At 48.8% G+C, this 18,162-nt stretch overlaps 1 protein-coding gene across 6 annotated transcripts in view; it reads right to left on the reverse strand.

The window, feature by feature from the left end:
- Positions 1 to 18,162, reverse strand: part of PTK2 (protein tyrosine kinase 2) — a 202,993-nt gene that overhangs the window by 161,448 nt on the left and 23,383 nt on the right. For all 6 annotated transcript variants that reach the window (XM_018563617.1, XM_018563616.1, XM_018563615.1 and 3 more), the window contains 3 exons: positions 7,502 to 7,728; positions 4,628 to 4,794; positions 4 to 91 (listed from right to left, as the gene is read on the reverse strand). In XM_018563617.1, coding sequence (XP_018419119.1) covers positions 4 to 91; positions 4,628 to 4,794; positions 7,502 to 7,728 — 482 coding nt within the window. Of the gene's footprint in view, positions 1 to 3; positions 92 to 4,627; positions 4,795 to 7,501; positions 7,729 to 18,162 lie in introns of those variants that run through there.

Below are 18,162 nucleotides of genomic sequence, written 5' to 3' on the forward strand. Positions count from 1 at the left end.
TACCTGCTGATAGAAGAAATTTAAGGTCGGCTTATCCTCTGCGAATTGGTTAAGAAATCCTTTGGACAAATACCGGATCCTCAGCTCATACCTACAACACAGAAACAAATCGATATCAATGCCAAATAAAACAACATGGCGTCACCAGAGACATCTCAGTCAGGTCATTACCGAAAATTCATTGTGTGCAATGACGTCAACCAAAGTGCTTCGAATACACAACCTGATAAAGTTATCACAATTTCAAATTCGGCCTGCTCTTTAAAGAGACCCTGTCATCAAAAGGACAAGAGAACATGCTGCAAGTATAAAGCAAAGGTGAACACATATCTGCAGCAGTCTCTAATGCCCCACTGTACGTCTGAGCTGTTCTGACCAGTCCGAAATTGCTGCAACCTTCGATTCCCCCCACTCATCCCTACTGACCCATAAGAAGAAAATCTCTGCAATTCGTGCACATTTCCCCAGAAAAAATACCTGTTCACCTGCCAGAAATCCGGTGAGCTTATAACTTTCTGTCTGAGCAGAGTTGCTGAACTAAAATTCCAAGTAGTGTTATCAGTCTTGCACAGATCTCTTTTGCTGGACTATAGAATACGTCACCCACTTCATAACATATGGGGGGGAGATTTTATCTCTTGTTCTCGCTTTCTATCCTTCTCTTATTTTCCCACTTTCTCTCATCCTCATTTTATCTGACGCTGTATTGAAGGCCAATGCCCAATTATACCAAAGACTCTTCAGATGTTAGGACGGGAGCGTGCAGCGGAGACACAGCTAAGTATTAATTTTTTTATTTGATGTTTTTGTATACATCTACGGCTTGCTAGCTATATATATATATATGCAAAAACAAACGAGGGTTTAATAACCCTTTCATTTTTTATCCGACTAATCGATTAATCCAAACAAAATTATAAACGGCCAACTAATTGATGATGAAAATAATCATTAGCTGCAGCCCTAATTGTGACCTGTTTAGTGCAGGTTTTTCCCTCTGTTATAAACGTCACACATAGAAAATGGAAGTGCGGGATTTCTTTTCCATTTTAGCCAAAATCTTCAACCTTGTACTCACCATCTGCTTCCAGTGTGAAAGACATAATATTAATACAGCCTGCCACCTCCTATCGGGGAGCCTCGCGCCAAGAAAGAGTCAGACATTCATTAATATGAAACATTACAGTTCCAGCTCAATCCAATTACAGCGAACACAGACCCGTCTACCACTATCTGCTGTGCATTTCATTTCCTAGCTTGGCATGAAGGCTCAGCGAATGCAGATACGCGTGTTTATTGGGGATTTGTGCAGCAGAAAACACAGATTTACATGAGGCAGACTAGAGAATAAAAATGCTTTTTAGATTAAGTCTCATCACATGGGAGGGATCTATTTTTGCTCCACAGCGGGTAGAAGGAGCGCCAGGTTGAATGAACAGTTCACGGATCAGCTGGGTTTTAAACCTGAATTCAAGTGATGTCCCTCCTGTGCCGCCAACAGACCGGTCCGAGGGTCAGGTGTTCCAGTTCTGCAAATGTGATGCTTTAGGCTGGGCTTTGAATGTAGATATCACCAGCACACCAGAAACTCATAACTCAGTGCAAATCCATTTAACCATTTAATGATAGATGCCACTCGGATATTCTGAGTGGCATCTATCATTAAATGGATTTGCACTGACTTGTGAGGTTATGTCGTGCTGGTGATATCTACATTCAAAGTTGTTCTGTGTGCGGCGCCATCCGCTGTCATTCCAAGCACCCATTTACTCTCTTTGGGATTTCCGGTAAGGAGTGCTACAGGATCTATGACGTTTGTGCTTTAGGCTGGGCTGACACCTTTGCATGTGCAGTAAACGTACATGAAAACCAGTGTTTACGTGCCCCAGTGTACATATACAGTATAAACAACAGACATATGCTACAGCAAACTACAACTATTTCAGATCCATCAGGTGCAGACCAATTCACCCACACAGCAATTTTAGCAAGGGGACTACATAAAAAATAGTAGTACCCTGGCTTTTTTGGTGATGAAGTTAGCTGGGGCCCACTGGAAGATCATACGGGGGTTCAGTGGGCCAATCTGAACCTGGTGAAGAGCAATAGCTGTTCTGATCTCCTCATACGGCTTTCATTACCACCTCTATGCTGAGGATACTCAGATCTACCTCTCCTCACCGGATCTTTCCCCCAATCTGTTGGCTTAACCGATTGCCTATCCGCTGTTTAGAAATGGATGACTATCCGCTTCTTCAAACCTGAACCTCTCTAAGACTGAACTCCTCGTGTTTCCTCCCTCTACGGTTACCCCCATGTCCATCTCTCTTCAGGTTGATGGAGTTACCATTGGCTCTACTCCGCAGGCACGCTGCCTTGGTGTGCTTTTTGACTCTGACCTCTCCTTTTCCCCTCACATTCACTATCACTAAATCGTGCCGTTTTCCTCCGAAAAACATCTCTCGAATTCAAACTTTTCTCACTGAGGAAACCACCAAAATGCTTGTCCACGCGCTAATCATTTCCCGGCTTGACTAGTGCAACCTTCTTCTCATCAGCATGAAACGTGCCCAGACTTCAATCCATCATGAACGCTTCAGCCAGACTCATCTACCTTACCTCCCGCTAACTCTCATGCATCACCTCTCGGTCGATCTCCGTCGCCCCTCGATCGATCTCTGCACTGGCTTCTGGTTTCTTTTATGATACACTTCAAACTCCCTAGCCTTGCCTACAAAGTTCTGCATAACCGCGCACCAGCTTACATTTATCCCTAATTAGAAGATATACTCCAAATGGCTCCTTCGTTCCACTAATGACCTGAGACCATTCTGCCCATTCACCCGCACACCTGACTCTTGTCTACAGGCCCTCACTAGGGCTGCCACCACCTTATTGAATTCTCTCCATCACCACATCAGGCTCTCGTTATCTCTATTTCAAAGTCTTTTATTATTATTATATTTTCACAATAACAACATATACACATATGTTACATACATTCATACATACAATCATATATTCCCCTATATTGCTAACATTCTTCCTCTTCCCCTCACCCTTCCCTCCTCTTACCTACCGCCCAAAAAAAAAAAAAATTATGATTTATAAACATGTCCTTTTGATAAAAACATAATTTTTAACTTGTATACTGTATACTAGTTAATGTCAGTTAATGTCGGCTGATATTATATCTAGTTAATTTATTTAACATGCACTCCCCCTGTGTTTTACACCAGTTTAAAAACAAGAAATTAAGGGACAATGCTTCGGGGGAAAAAAAGGAAAAAAAAGGAGAGAAAAAAAAAAGGAGGGGAAAATCCAGCTAAATAATAATTCAATAGACTCTCTACCAAGGTTCCCACCCTCCCCTCCTCACTAGGGCTATCTTACTTCATATAACATCTCTCAAGCCATTATACATCATCCAAGGGGACCAAATTAACTCAAATTTTTGTTCATTATCATGAAGCACACTGTTCATCTTTTCATGGATCATTATCCATGACATTTTTGACTTAAATTGTTTGAAGGAGATACTTGGTGACCTCCAGGCTTTGGCTATAGTAATCTTGGCCGCTACAAAGAAGAAAAAGATTAATCTGTCCTGAGCCCTAGACAGTCCTGGAATTAGACAATTCAATAAAACATACTGAGCTTCTTTTGGGACGCGGACCCCCATTATTCTATATATCAATGCAAAAAGTCTATTCCAAAAAGATCTAATTTTTGGACACTGCCACCATATATGATACATAGTTCCCGGGAGAATACAACCCCTAAAACATACAGGAGACACCTCTGGGTAGATCTTAGCCAGCCTGGATGGAACCAAGTACCACCTAGCCATAACTTTATAATTTGCTTCTATCAGAGACATATTAATTAATCCTTTGAATCCCCGAGTGCAACAGCTTTGCCAACTTTCCTTTGAGATAACTTGTGTTAGATCTTGTTCCCATGCTATCATATAGGACACTTTTTCCTCCGATTCCACTAATAAAGCGTAACTCTCATTATCTCTAGAAGACTTTAAAAAAATCCCTCAAAATGCACTTCGTATCAGCTCTCTCCTTGGATTTCTCACCCTATACAACCTTCCCTCCTGCTCCCGTTTCACAGTACTCCCAAATCCCTCCATCTGTAGTCTCCCCTTCCCCACCTCTGTGTCTTTGGTCCTCTTCCTCTTAGACTGTAAGCTCATTTGGGCAGGGTCCTCCTCACCTTCTGTTTCGGTATGTCAATGATGTTCGCCAATGTTTCTTACTTGTCTTAACGATTGCACAGCGCTGTGGAATTTGTTGGTTCTATATAAATAATTGTAATTGTAGCTGTTGGGAGCAGACAGGGAAGCGGCGGGCCGGTGGTTGAGGGCAACTAAACTAGAAAATGAAAGGGGATGTTTGGTTTCCATTCTATACTTCTTAAAGTGCAACTCCAGCCGAATCTCCCCTCAAGCAATGCATCCAAAACACAAAATACACCGTCCTTACTCTTATGTCACTGTGTGCATTCTGACTTCATGCTTAAACCATCGTCCAGCGATAATAATATTACACACCATTTTGCATTAGGTCCCTTCATTTTTTTATAGATATATCGGTGGAAAAGAGCTGCTTGAACTTACTTCCACTCATCCGGCGGGTGAGCCTGTTCATATTTCTCTCTCACATGAGAAACTCCCATATCCGGGTGCAGCCAATGAACCTCCTCGGAGCACAGGTGACTTAATCGTATTCCATACGAGGCCACACACTTCACTTTGTGACTGTCCACTATTTTCTGGATTATACCCTGAAAAAAAAAAGAATAAAGGGCTGCAATGAAAGTGCCATCTCCGCAAAATTCACATCTAGGCCTTTTATCTCAACAAGAAGCAAGGATTCCCCCGCTACTCAGCTGGTGTTCATTTAAACATAAATTAATGACCTACGCAGTGAGACAAACAGGGAGAGAGAATGGGCAGCGCTCTGAGCCAACTAATTTTCACATCGCTGTCAGTCTAACACTGTACACATGCATACGGTAAGGGACAGCTTTGGGATGGCCATGTCAGTGTGCATCTCCTCCTCCACTGTCCAGTTACCGGTGGGTCCTGTGCCGAACTGTATTGCTTAAAGCAGACCTATACACTCAAAAATCAGATTCTATCAATGTATCTCTCTATGTGTGATGATTAATAATAACAGACATGTCAGGTGATTGTGGAATATTTACACTTGCAGAGCGTTCACTTCCTGCTTTAAAAGGGAAACATTACTTCAGTTTGCCAAAGCAATGCCCACTGGGATTGCCTTGTCATCAGCAGATAATTGCTGGGAAAGCTCATCTGTAATCTCACAGGATCTCAAGGAAAGGCATTTTCCTTCCCTGAGATGATGTGCATGGTCACATGTCCTAGTCACATGTGCCATAAATCCAGGAAGTAAAAGGAGAGCTAGTAAGCTGCCCTTAGTAAACATGGCCACTGCCAGAAGAATGGGGAAGAAAAATAAAGTATGCAAAGAATACAAAGCCGGCAATTATCTAGAAGTATTTGTGTGTATATTATCATTACTAAACATTTCTAAAGGTGTCTTTGTTGTTATTTTAAAGAACTGGGTAAAGGTCCGCTTTATCCACTGTGTAATCTGCAGAAGAGTCCAAGACCTGCCCTCAGGCAGGAGTGTCTGGACCAGAACACTAGCTATACACCGTTAAAAAAAAAAAAATATTTTGGCTTTTCAGATAGTTGTTTGTTTTTTTTAGCCGTTTTCATGTACTTCAGCTATTACAGCCCGGCATCTATTGAAAACTGAAACACGTGTGCTGGGTGGGCCGACACAGAGAAAGTAAAAGGTTTGTGCACCTTAAACACGTGCATTACAAAACATACTGGAGTGCATGGGACCTCGGACGCCGTACAGTGCGGACTGGGAGCAATGACTGGGGATCAGGGAGAATGCGGTAAAATCAGACAGGAATTCAGCATAACAAGAAAAATGACAGGGCGGGCATCCAGCACTTCATATTAATCGTATCAAACTCCAAGGACACAGCTCCTACTTGGAGGTGAAAATAAACCTAGACTGCACAGCCTGCAAGGGGCAACTTTCACCTTCCCAGCTTTAGAGGAGAAGGGAATTACAAAATCTTTCAGGTTATTATTGTTGTCTGAGACTTCCTGTCCCGGTGACAACGTCTTCCCTAATTTCTTCTCCTGCTTTCAATGGGACAGGAAACAGTCAACATTTCCACCACTGGGTTACAGGACAGCATGGTGAATTGTCAGAAGTGTAACTTTCTTCTTTCTAAAGCAAAAAAACTAGAAGGAAAAGTTTTGGTGGGAGTTGAGCTTCAACAGAGGAACGCTTCCAAGTACTATTGACATACAAGCTACGACATGCAAAAAAAAGATAGGATTTTGTACACACCATAAAATCCTTTTCTCGGAGTGCATTGAGGGACACAGCTTTGATGAATAATAACGGTGGGTTATGCTGCCAGCTACACTGATAATCATCAGAGCTGTGTCCCTCAATGGACGATAGAGAAATAACCTCTGACAGTGTACTTCTCTGTTCTGCATATGCACATAGAAGAATGTAAACCATTAAAAAAGGGACGCACCGATACCGATGCTAGTATCAGTGCTGATACCAAGTACTTGGGCGAGTACTCATACTCCCTCAAATGACCCTGATATCAGAACTTCCGTCGCCAGGACGCCACGCTTCCTGTTTCATGCTCTCTCGTCACCAGGGAGCATGGAGCTGGCTTTCTGGCCAATCAGGAAGCCATAATGATTCACCCCTCCGGCTTCCCGATTGGCCGGGAAGCCAACTCGATACTCCCTCGTCACTGATTGGTGGGGAAGCAGGCCTATAAGGAAGCGAGTCATTACCCGACCCCGGCTTCCTGATTGGCCAGAAATCCAGCTCCATGCTTCCTCATCACCTGGTGGCAAGGGAGCATGGAGCCGGCTTACAGGCCAATCAGGAAGTCGGGCGGCATGTAATGACTCGCCTCCCAGCTTCCTGATTGGTCGGGAAGCTATCCAATCAGGAAGCCGGGCAGCGAGTTGTTACCCGCCCCCCTACGGCTCCATTGCTCCCTCATTACTTGTTGGAGAGGGAGCATGTAGCTGGCTTCCCGGCTAATCAGGAAAACCGGGCGACGAGTCATTACACGCCGCCTGGCTTCCTTTATGGGACATCCAGTATCGGTATTGCCGAGTACCAAAAAAAATAAAAAATATTGGTACTCGATACCGAAAAAACAGTATCGGTGTATTCCTAATAAAAAGCCATTGTGTCTGAGCAGGGACAGGAACATTGACTCCTCACACTGATTGTAAGGCGGGCACATACACATAAACCGGGGTGTCTGGATTAGGTAATTTGCTAACTGAATAGAAGCATCCCTCTAAGTTTCATGAATTGATACAATATAGTTACTAGGTTTTACTCAGAGATAAATAAAAAAGAAGGAGTTCTGCGCTTCTAATAGAGGTGACACTTACCCTGACATCTGTGGCGTCCCCGTGCCGGATATTGCTCGCCCATGTTGCTGGCTCACTGTTGGTTTCAAAGTAATGGAAGACTTTCAGCACTCGCTCGATGGCACCCGGTGAGCGCTCCATGCCGGTGCTCAGGCGGGACTTGGCGTTTGAGCTGGGTGCATGATTCAGGTTGGGATCCAGGTAAGCCGCAGCCATAGTCTTGTTGGATGCTAGGTGTCTATCATATTCTGTAAAAGGAAAGATGCATGGTTATTACAGGAGCCAAAGAATCATCACTATCTATAGCTTTCCCAACAATGGCACCAAAGCAGAGAACGTTATTAGCAAACCCCTTAGAACTGACTTAGCAGGTCCCATTCCCCGGAGAGTGAATTTTCATGACGTGCTACATAGTGTTCCTTCCAATAGGTTTCAGTCCGCGTCCCACCTCGTACCTCTGTACCGGTCCTCACATCGTAGCCCCGGTCCCCACTTCTTCTATGGCCACGGCCTCCTCTACTGAGGACATCATTACCACACACCTTCATCTCTCTCTTACACAAACTAAAGGACGTATGTTACTTATTCTCAGAGTTGGACATAACGAAGTCGCGCTGAAAATGAGGATCAGGGTCATTATTTTCATTATTTACACTGTGCTGACCTCCAACAGGGAACAGAACAGCACACAGGCAGAGACAAGACCATCTGCCAATGTTCTATCTTCATTCCATCATGATAACAAACACTCAACATGGAACTCCGGTTCACAAGACGTGAGCAGAGTCCAGATCGCATAGCATTTCATAATATAGTATCACTAGAGCAGGGCTGGGAAACTCCGGCCCTCCAGCTGCTGTGGAACTACAAGTCCCATGAAGCATTGCAAGGCTGACAGTGACAAAGATGACTCCCAGAGGCAGAGGCATGTTGGGATTTGGGGTTAAAGCACAGCAGGGGGGGTCGGAGTGGCCCACGCTGACCTAGAGTAATGATTATTTACATTTTTAGTCTGATACTACTCATAATAAGGAGGGCTGCAAAGGAGTCCACAAGGTGAGGTGTACCCCAAGTGGTTGGATAGGTAGAACCATCACTGCACCATTCAGAATTCAACATCCTGATTAATAAAAAGTATTTCCTAAGAACTGGTCCGACTTAAAGCGATATTAAAGTCAAAAGGTTTCAAGCTATTTCAAATGCGGATTAAATCAATGGACGCTGCGACATTCTCATTCACAGCGACAGGAGCATTGCCCTCTGTCTACAGTCCCCGTGGATGAGCTCAGTGGCTGCAAATGAAGTCACACTGCACATGTCAGGGGGGGATTAAGAGGACGTCACTCCCTCCAGTACCTCTAGGGGGCGCTCATCCCAACAGCTGGTTCATCCTAGAAAAATGCAGGACAGACCTTTGCAAACTGCAAGGCTCTTTGGGGAAGGCCTCACTCCCTGTGATAAAGGTTTGAAGAGGGCACAAGTGATTATTTATACATTGGGCTTAGATTGGGGTTACGGGATGGTGTTTTTAGGGACAGCGTAGGGCAGGGCTGGACAAATTCCTTTGGCTCCTGAGTTTCCCTCATTTGTCTACCCCTGCTTTATATTATAGATGCGCAGTCAGCTGTTAGTATGTAGGTGTACCTGACTTGTGTTTCTGTTAGTATGTGCATGTTCGCAGGGTCGGGGGACTTCATTTTTGATATTTTTTATTTAATTTTAATTATATTTTTTAAACCTTTTTGCTATCACATGGGAGGACTCACAAGCCCCCTATGTGATAGCACGCTGGAGATGACAGGTCCTCTTTGAGGTGGCATTAGGGGTCTAAATGGTCTATCTAGTGTCACCTTTTGCACTTCAATAGTTTTAGCTGGCTGCTGAATGTAAACACAGCAGGTAGTGGCTGGGAGCAATAGCTAGCCTGCTATTGGCTATTTCAAATTGGAGTAGCCAATAGCAGGCTGGCTATTGCTCCTAGCCGCTGGATGGGAGCAAGCCGGCTAAAGTTAGGAAGAGGGGGCACGGGGAACAGCAGAAGCACTGGGCAGCCTCGGTAAACACCGTGCGAAGCAGTTGAGGAACCGAGTGCAGCAGCGGCAGCAAACACGGGGTGAAGCAGCAGAGACACCGGGACGGAGCGGGGCAATGCAGAGCTACAGCGGTTTCTCCTCCCCACTGGGTGCCAGCTGCAGCCGTCGGTATCCCGCTTCTTTCTCGCTGCCCCTGCTGATACAGGCAGGGAGGGGGTGGTGGAGAGTGAGGTTTGGAGCTGGACACCGGCTGCAGGGGTCTGTGTCCCTTCCCATCCTTGCTGGGAGCGACGGGGTTTGGAAGGGACACAGAGCCCATGTAACAACTAATCGATGAATCAACTAATCGATAATGAGTATCGTTGACAAGGATTCTCATTATCGATGATCATCGATTAAATCGATAAGTTGTTGCGACCCTTGCTCCCTGAATGGCCAGCTTAAGTGTCAGGTGGTCCCAATGCTGGATGAGGGTAGGTAGATCACGCATACATCTCTCTCCTAGGTCTACATGTGGCCTTATACCAGAAACATTCCACACACTATATCTACATTACAGATCAGACACGCAGATAAAACCAAGGCCAGGCCAACAAGACTTCCTGTGCAGGGAAAGGTAAGGAAGCAAGGATTAATATCTAATCCGAGGCCCTAAATCCTGTCACCATCTGGAGATCCTCCGCTCATTACAGCTGGTGAAACACTTCCCACACAATATGGAATAAACTGTATTACAAAGGAGAGGAGCGGTGGGAACATATCACACAATCACAAATAATAATGACCAAATAATAATAATGATTCATAACAACTCTGGACAGACATCACTGACACCGGGGGAGGCAGCAGCTGCACAATCCGGGGACAATTTACCACACAAAGGTGATCACTTCATACCCGTCGCCTATCGAAATGGATTTGCATTTAAAGAAGAACTTCGGGCACAATCTTTATTACCCCTTGCAGTGGGGCTACCCCTGACCTGCAAGGGTTCATTGCTCGTTTGTGTCTAGAGAGGAAAATATGTTATACTCGCCTGATCCTCAGAGCCGGCTTGCTCTTAGATGGGTCCCCTGGAGCCTCTCTCCCCCCATTTTGTCTGCTCCAGTTTTGATAAATTTCCCCCATTGTCTTTAACCCATTCATTCAAAGGGGAACTAGAGTCTGTATCCTTACGGGTGGGCACTTGCCATGGTGTGAAGTATACGAGGACTGCGGATTGGATTGAAGGTGAATATTATTTACAACAAAATCTTCTTTTGTCATTTTCTCTTTTAATGGGATATACTGGTTTGTTTGCAGTGGAGTTCCGCCTTAATCTTTTATTCTTCTTCTTCTTGTTTCCAGGCCAAGGCACAGCAGCAACTTTATTCACCTGCCCGCTGCCACTGATCATACCAACCTTCCTCAGAGAAGGACAAACAACTGGGGACCCCCCGGGGCCCGCTCACACACAGCCCGGGACCACAGTGTGAGCATCAAGGCTCTCTTCAGACTCGGCTAGAGTTCAGGCAGCTTCGTCTGTGCTACGGTAATGAAATCTGACTGATTAAAACAACTAGGCACCTTCCACAGGGAAGGACAAGAATACTTCCTGGGGAAGAAAGAAAGACTTCATTATCCGTGCACAATGATTACCTCTTCTGGGGCCTGGCCTACTTCTCCTACAAAGATAGAACGTTCGCTGCACACCGGAAACACGACAACTGGTACAACGTTCACAAAGTGTGACACCGATAGATCAGCACCGGGAATGTTACCGACAATGAGAAAAATAAAATACTCCGAAAAAAGACGCACATACATGAAGGAGAAGACACTTTTGACATGAGAAGGTGATTACCAATGTTTTTATTGTCCCCATACAAGAGCCATATGTATTCTGCTGGATTCTTGGTGAGCTTTGTGTATTTCTTCCAGATCTGTGCAGTAATCCAGCGTGAGACTTGGAGCTTCCTGTAATAAAGACCAGTCACTGCTGCTTTCTCTCCATGTGCGGGGTGACTGGTCTCGTCTCCACCCCCTCCTGTAATAACGACCAGTCACTGCTGCTTTCTCTCCATGTGCGGGGTGACTGGTCTCGTCTCCACCCCCTCCTGTAATAACGACCAGTCACTGCTGCTTTCTCTCCATGTGCAGGGTGACTGGTCTCGTCTCCGCCCCCTCCTGTAATAACGACCAGTCACTGCTGTTTTCTCTCCATGTGCAGGGTGACTGGTCTCGTCTCCGCCCCCTCCTGTAATAAAGACCAGTCACTGCTGCTTTTTCTCTAGCCAACGGAGCCACTTGGGCCGGTGAGTTTGCCCAAGAAACTTTCTGCACGAGCGCCAGCCGCGGCATTGGCCTATACACATACAGCACAGCAATGAAGTAATACAATGAACTCGGATCACACTAATCCAGCACGTTATTATTCTGAGTTGCCCCACTCAAGCGGCGGCCATATTGAGTGGGTCACGTGAGATTAATAACGCGCTGGATTAGTGTGATCCTAGTTCATTGTATTACTTCATTGCTGTGCAGTATGTGTATAGGCCAATGTAGTTGAATCTGTATGTGCGTTATAACTAATCGAAATGAATCGATGAAAAAAAATTTCGATTAATCGAACACGGAAATTTTAATCATTACCAGCCCTAGTTTTTTTAATGCAAGAAGCTCCAAGGATTAGATGATGCTGGACGTCCTCCAGCCAGGAAATGGGGTGAGCTCTTATCTGACTTGCTGCAACTTCTAATGCACATGGTGAGAAGCTTGCAGTGTGCAGTGATATCAGAGAAAACCATTTCAGTCCAGGAGAGGAGCCGGCACAAGACTGAAGGGAAGGACAGAGGTCAGCTACAAGAAAGCTTTGCATGCTTCACCATTACTCGGCGGCTCGGGGCCACTCCCCTTCATGACTTCTGCTTTAGATTAGTAGGAATGATAAGAAGTTGCAGCGTCAATGATGAAACCCATCAGGAGAATCCCGCGGTCTTATTGCGTCACCTGAAATCCACACCAGCAAACAAACACTCGGTGACCTCGCAACACTCAGAGCTATGAAAGCAAAGCTAATACAATGAGTCATCCGGTATACAGGGCAGATACAGGAAGAGACCCGGTGACCCGAGGTCACAACACGCTGTGCCACTGCGCACCCAGTGACGTTACAGCATGACCAAGATCCGAACCCGGCCCGGTCACCCTCCACGCCTGCTGTGTGCGGAGCAGAAGCATCCGCATTGTAGGCGATCGCAGCATGTCGCTACAAGAACAAACGCAGCGCAGCATTGCCTGACAGGTAACGTTATCAGATTCCAAAAACAAAGAAACGGCTAAAAGCAAGGCTGAAAAAAAGTCAAAAACGGTAAAAAGCAAAAAAAAATAAGAATCCTCAAATATAATATAGATATGTATTGCTCTCCCTACATGTACATCCCATTAATAATGAATTGTTGGGAAAAAACACCAGCGGGCATTACCCTTGGCTGAATAAAGGTGCCCATACACCTTGCGATTATCGTACGATAATCGCGGGAAATCCCACGATAGTACGATAATAGTAAGGTGTATGGAGGGCGTGCGACCGTTTTTACTGCGCGGTCGCACGTCTTTTGTCGAACCAGCATGCTAGAAAACCCGCCGAGAATCGTACGATTGTCGGCGGGTTTCTAGCCAGCTCGTTCGACAACTGCGGAACGGGCCGGTGTGCGCATACAAAAGTCTTGCCATGGTTGTAATGTGTATGGGGACCTTAAAAGGGACCACAATGAAAGATCGCATTTGGCGTCCTTTAGGAAGAATTTGGGGGTTATTGAACACAGGTGAATGCAACCAATCAGATTACAGCTAGATGAAACATGGAATCCTATTGGCTGCTACAGGCACACGGCACAGACACACACAATCAGGACATGTGCAGACACTGGGTCTAAACAACAGTTTTACTATTAGGTGCTGCATATCTAACAATTACTAATCCTGACCTAACTAACCTAAAGCTGAACTCCAAAAAAAACAAATATTATTCCTCATACAAGAGTCCTGTGTATTCTTCCTGAATCTGGGTGAGCTTTGTGTATTTCTTCCAGATCTGTGCAGTAATCCTTTAATTCATTCTAGCAGGTCATATCACCATGCGCAGCAATGTTTCAGAAACCTGTCCGGTCCCTTCATCAGGCAAACACACATCACTAATGAATAAAAGGATTTCATATTCAAAAAAACTTGAAATGGTGGTGACCATTTATTCTGTGCTTTGAGTACTTTACTTAGGCTTTGCAGAGTAATTTGGAGCACACAAAAATTGGATTTTATATCCTTTGTGGCTACTGAGGAACATATTTAAATGAAGATTTTTGTGCCCGGAGTTCAGCTTTAATTCTAGTGACAGAGAGAATGCCTATTGCTGGACACCCTCCTCTGTGTCAGAAGAAGATCAGAACTTCTGTGCAGAATAGCATTGGGGGAGAACAAAAAATGGCCAATGGAAGGGGATACGAGTCAGTCCTCGCAGGTACTGCTGGAGCAATGGGACCCAAAACCACTTATGCTGACAGCAGAAACTGCACCTAAAGGCCGTGTATGCTTTCTCATTCTCTACCAAATTTTCTCTGCAAATATATATTTTATACTCCGAGATCATCACCCCTGTGCACACACATTCCCACCTGTTCAGACGTCCTGTAGCATATCACCTCCATGCACAAACGTCCCCAGCAGCTTGGCTCCCTGCTGTGGGCACACTCTCGGCTTCCTGCTCCCCAAACATCCCCAGTTCCCCGTACATCTCAGGGCTCGCTGCTGTGTGCACATCCCCGGCTCCCCGCTGTGTGCACATCCCCGGCTCCCCAAACATCCCCAGTTCCCCGTACATCTCAGGGCTCGCTGCTGTGTGCACATCCCCGGCTCCCCGCTGTGTGCACATCCCCGGCTCCCCAAACATCCCCAGTTCCCCGTACATCTCAGGGCTCGCTGCTGTGTGCACATCCCCGGCTCCCCGCTGTGTGCACATCCCCGGCTCCCCAAACATCCCCAGTTCCCCGTACATCTCAGGGCTCGCTGCTGTGTGCACATCCCCGGCTCCCCGCTGTGTGCACATCCCCGGCTCCCCAAACATCCCCAGTTCCCCGTACATCTCAGGGCTCGCTGCTGTGTGCACATCCCCGGCTCCCCGCTGTGTGCACATCCCCGGCTCCCCAAACATCCCCAGTTCCCCGTACATCTCAGGGCTCGCTGCTGTGTGCACATCCCCGGCTCCCCGCTGTGTGCACATCCCCGGCTCCCCAAACATCCCCAGTTCCCCGTACATCTCAGGGCTCGCTGCTGTGTGCACATCCCCGGCTCCCCGCTGTGTGCACATCCCCGGCTCCCCAAACATCCCCAGTTCCCCGTACATCTCAGGGCTCGCTGCTGTGTGCACATCCCCGGCTCCCCGCTGTGTGCACATCCCCGGCTCCCCAAACATCCCCAGTTCCCCGTACATCTCAGGGCTCGCTGCTGTGTGCACATCCCCGGCTCCCCGCTGTGTGCACATCCCCGGCTCCCCAAACATCCCCAGTTCCCCGTACATCTCAGGGCTCGCTGCTGTGTGCACATCCCCGGCTCCCCGCTGTGTGCACATCCCCGGCTCCCCAAACATCCCCAGTTCCCCGTACATCTCAGGGCTCGCTGCTGTGTGCACATCCCCGGCTCCCCGCTGTGTGCACATCCCCGGCTCCCCAAACATCCCCAGTTCCCCGTACATCTCAGGGCTCGCTGCTGTGTGCACATCCCCGGCTCCCCGCTGTGTGCACATCCCCGGCTCCCCAAACATCCCCAGTTCCCCGTACATCTCAGGGCTCGCTGCTGTGTGCACATCCCCGGCTCCCCGCTGTGTGCACATCCCCGGCTCCCCAAACATCCCCAGTTCCCCGTACATCTCAGGGCTCGCTGCTGTGTGCACATCCCCGGCTCCCCGCTGTGTGCACATCCCCGGCTCCCCAAACATCCCCAGTTCCCCGTACATCTCAGGGCTCGCTGCTGTGTGCACATCCCCGGCTCCCCGCTGTGTGCACATCCCCGGCTCCCCAAACATCCCCAGTTCCCCGTACATCTCAGGGCTCGCTGCTGTGTGCACATCCCCGGCTCCCCGCTGTGTGCACATCCCCGGCTCCCCAAACATCCCCAGTTCCCCGTACATCTCAGGGCTCGCTGCTGTGTGCACATCCCCGGCTCCCCGCTGTGTGCACATCCCCGGCTCCCCAAACATCCCCAGTTCCCCGTACATCTCAGGGCTCGCTGCTGTGTGCACATCCCCGGCTCCCCGCTGTGTGCACATCCCCGGCTCCCCAAACATCCCCAGTTCCCCGTACATCTCAGGGCTCGCTGCTGTGTGCACATCCCCGGCTCCCCGCTGTGTGCACATCCCCGGCTCCCCAAACATCCCCAGTTCCCCGTACATCTCAGGGCTCGCTGCTGTGTGCACATCCCCGGCTCCCCGCTGTGTGCACATCCCCGGCTCCCCAAACATCCCCAGTTCCCCGTACATCTCAGGGCTCGCTGCTGTGTGCACATCCCCGGCTCCCCGCTGTGTGCACATCCCCGGCTCCCCAAACATCCCCAGTTCCCCGTACATCTCAGGGCTCGCTGCTGTGTGCACATCCCCGGCTCCCCGCTGTGTGCACATCCCCGGCTCCCCAAACATCCCCAGTTCCCCGTACATCTCAGGGCTCGCTGCTGTGTGCACATCCCCGGCTCCCCGCTGTGTGCACATCCCCGGCTCCCCAAACATCCCCAGTTCCCCGTACATCTCAGGGCTCGCTGCTGTGTGCACATCCCCGGCTCCCCGCTGTGTGCACATCCCCGGCTCCCCAAACATCCCCAGTTCCCCGTACATCTCAGGGCTCGCTGCTGTGTGCACATCCCCGGCTCCCCGCTGTGTGCACATCCCCGGCTCCCCAAACATCCCCAGTTCCCCGTACATCTCAGGGCTCGCTGCTGTGTGCACATCCCCGGCTCCCCGCTGTGTGCACATCCCCGGCTCCCCAAACATCCCCAGTTCCCCGTACATCTCAGGGCTCGCTGCTGTGTGCACATCCCCGGCTCCCCGCTGTGTGCACATCCCCGGCTCCCCAAACATCCCCAGTTCCCCGTACATCTCAGGGCTCGCTGCTGTGTGCACATCCCCGGCTCCCCGCTGTGTGCACATCCCCGGCTCCCCAAACATCCCCAGTTCCCCGTACATCTCAGGGCTCGCTGCTGTGTGCACATCCCCGGCTCCCCGCTGTGTGCACATCCCCGGCTCCCCAAACATCCCCAGTTCCCCGTACATCTCAGGGCTCGCTGCTGTGTGCACATCCCCGGCTCCCCGCTGTGTGCACATCCCCGGCTCCCCAAACATCCCCAGTTCCCCGTACATCTCAGGGCTCGCTGCTGTGTGCACATCCCCGGCTCCCCGCTGTGTGCACATCCCCGGCTCCCCAAACATCCCCAGTTCCCCGTACATCTCAGGGCTCGCTGCTGTGTGCACATCCCCGGCTCCCCGCTGTGTGCACATCCCCGGCTCCCCAAACATCCCCAGTTCCCCGTACATCTCAGGGCTCGCTGCTGTGTGCACATCCCCGGCTCCCCGCTGTGTGCACATCCCCGGCTCCCCAAACATCCCCAGTTCCCCGTACATCTCAGGGCTCGCTGCTGTGTGCACATCCCCGGCTCCCCGCTGTGTGCACATCCCCGGCTCCCCAAACATCCCCAGTTCCCCGTACATCTCAGGGCTCGCTGCTGTGTGCACATCCCCGGCTCCCCGCTGTGTGCACATCCCCGGCTCCCCAAAACATCCCCAGTTCCGCGTACATCTCAGGGCTCCCTGCTGTGTGCAAATCCTAGGCACCCCAAACATCCGCAGTTCCCCGTACATCTCAGGGCTCCCTGCTGTGTGCACATCCTAGGCACCCCAAACATCCCCAGTTCCGCGTACATCTCAGGGCTCCCTGCTGTGTGCACATCCTAGGCTCCCCAAACATCCGCAGTTCCCCGTACATCTCAGGGCTCTCTGCTGTGTGCACATCCTAGGCTCCCCAGACTTGCAGCTTCTGCACAGGAGAGCAAGCAAAGAAGGGGTTGAAGAACCCCCTGGCAGCATACTACACTGAAATGCACTGATTGGTTGGAGGAATGACATTGTGTGAAGGGGCATGAAGGGGTGCATCATGGGAAGTTATTTCTCAGAGATCAAACTCCGCTTCCCCAATCCAAACTATACAGCATAGATGGGAGCATCCCCGCCACCAAGGTATTGCATCCTGACAGCAACAGGTGTGCCATGGTCAGAAGAAGAACAGTGACTTCTGTAGTCAGCTGCTGATTGGCTGTAGTCACTGCTCAGCTGAGAATTGAGAAACTAGCTCCTCCGACAAAAGCGGATTGAAAAATTTACTTTTGTCCAATGGAGGGGTACCAATGGGGGCCACACACTGGTCAAAGATCAGCCAAATTAGCAGGACTGTACTGAAAATCAACCAATGTATGGCCAGCTTCGGATGGGACCGCTTTGGAGTTCCATAGTTACATAGTATTTGGGGTTGAATAAAGACGTACGTCCATCAAGTCCAACCCATATAGGTCCACGCATCATCTCATTCTTAGGGATACTGGTATGATGATCTCTTACTTCCTGCGACATGATAG

This window comes from Nanorana parkeri, unplaced genomic scaffold (genome assembly GCF_000935625.1).
Source record: "Nanorana parkeri isolate BGI_ZX_2015 unplaced genomic scaffold, ASM93562v1 scaffold680, whole genome shotgun sequence".
Lineage (NCBI taxonomy): Eukaryota > Metazoa > Chordata > Amphibia > Anura > Dicroglossidae > Nanorana > Nanorana parkeri.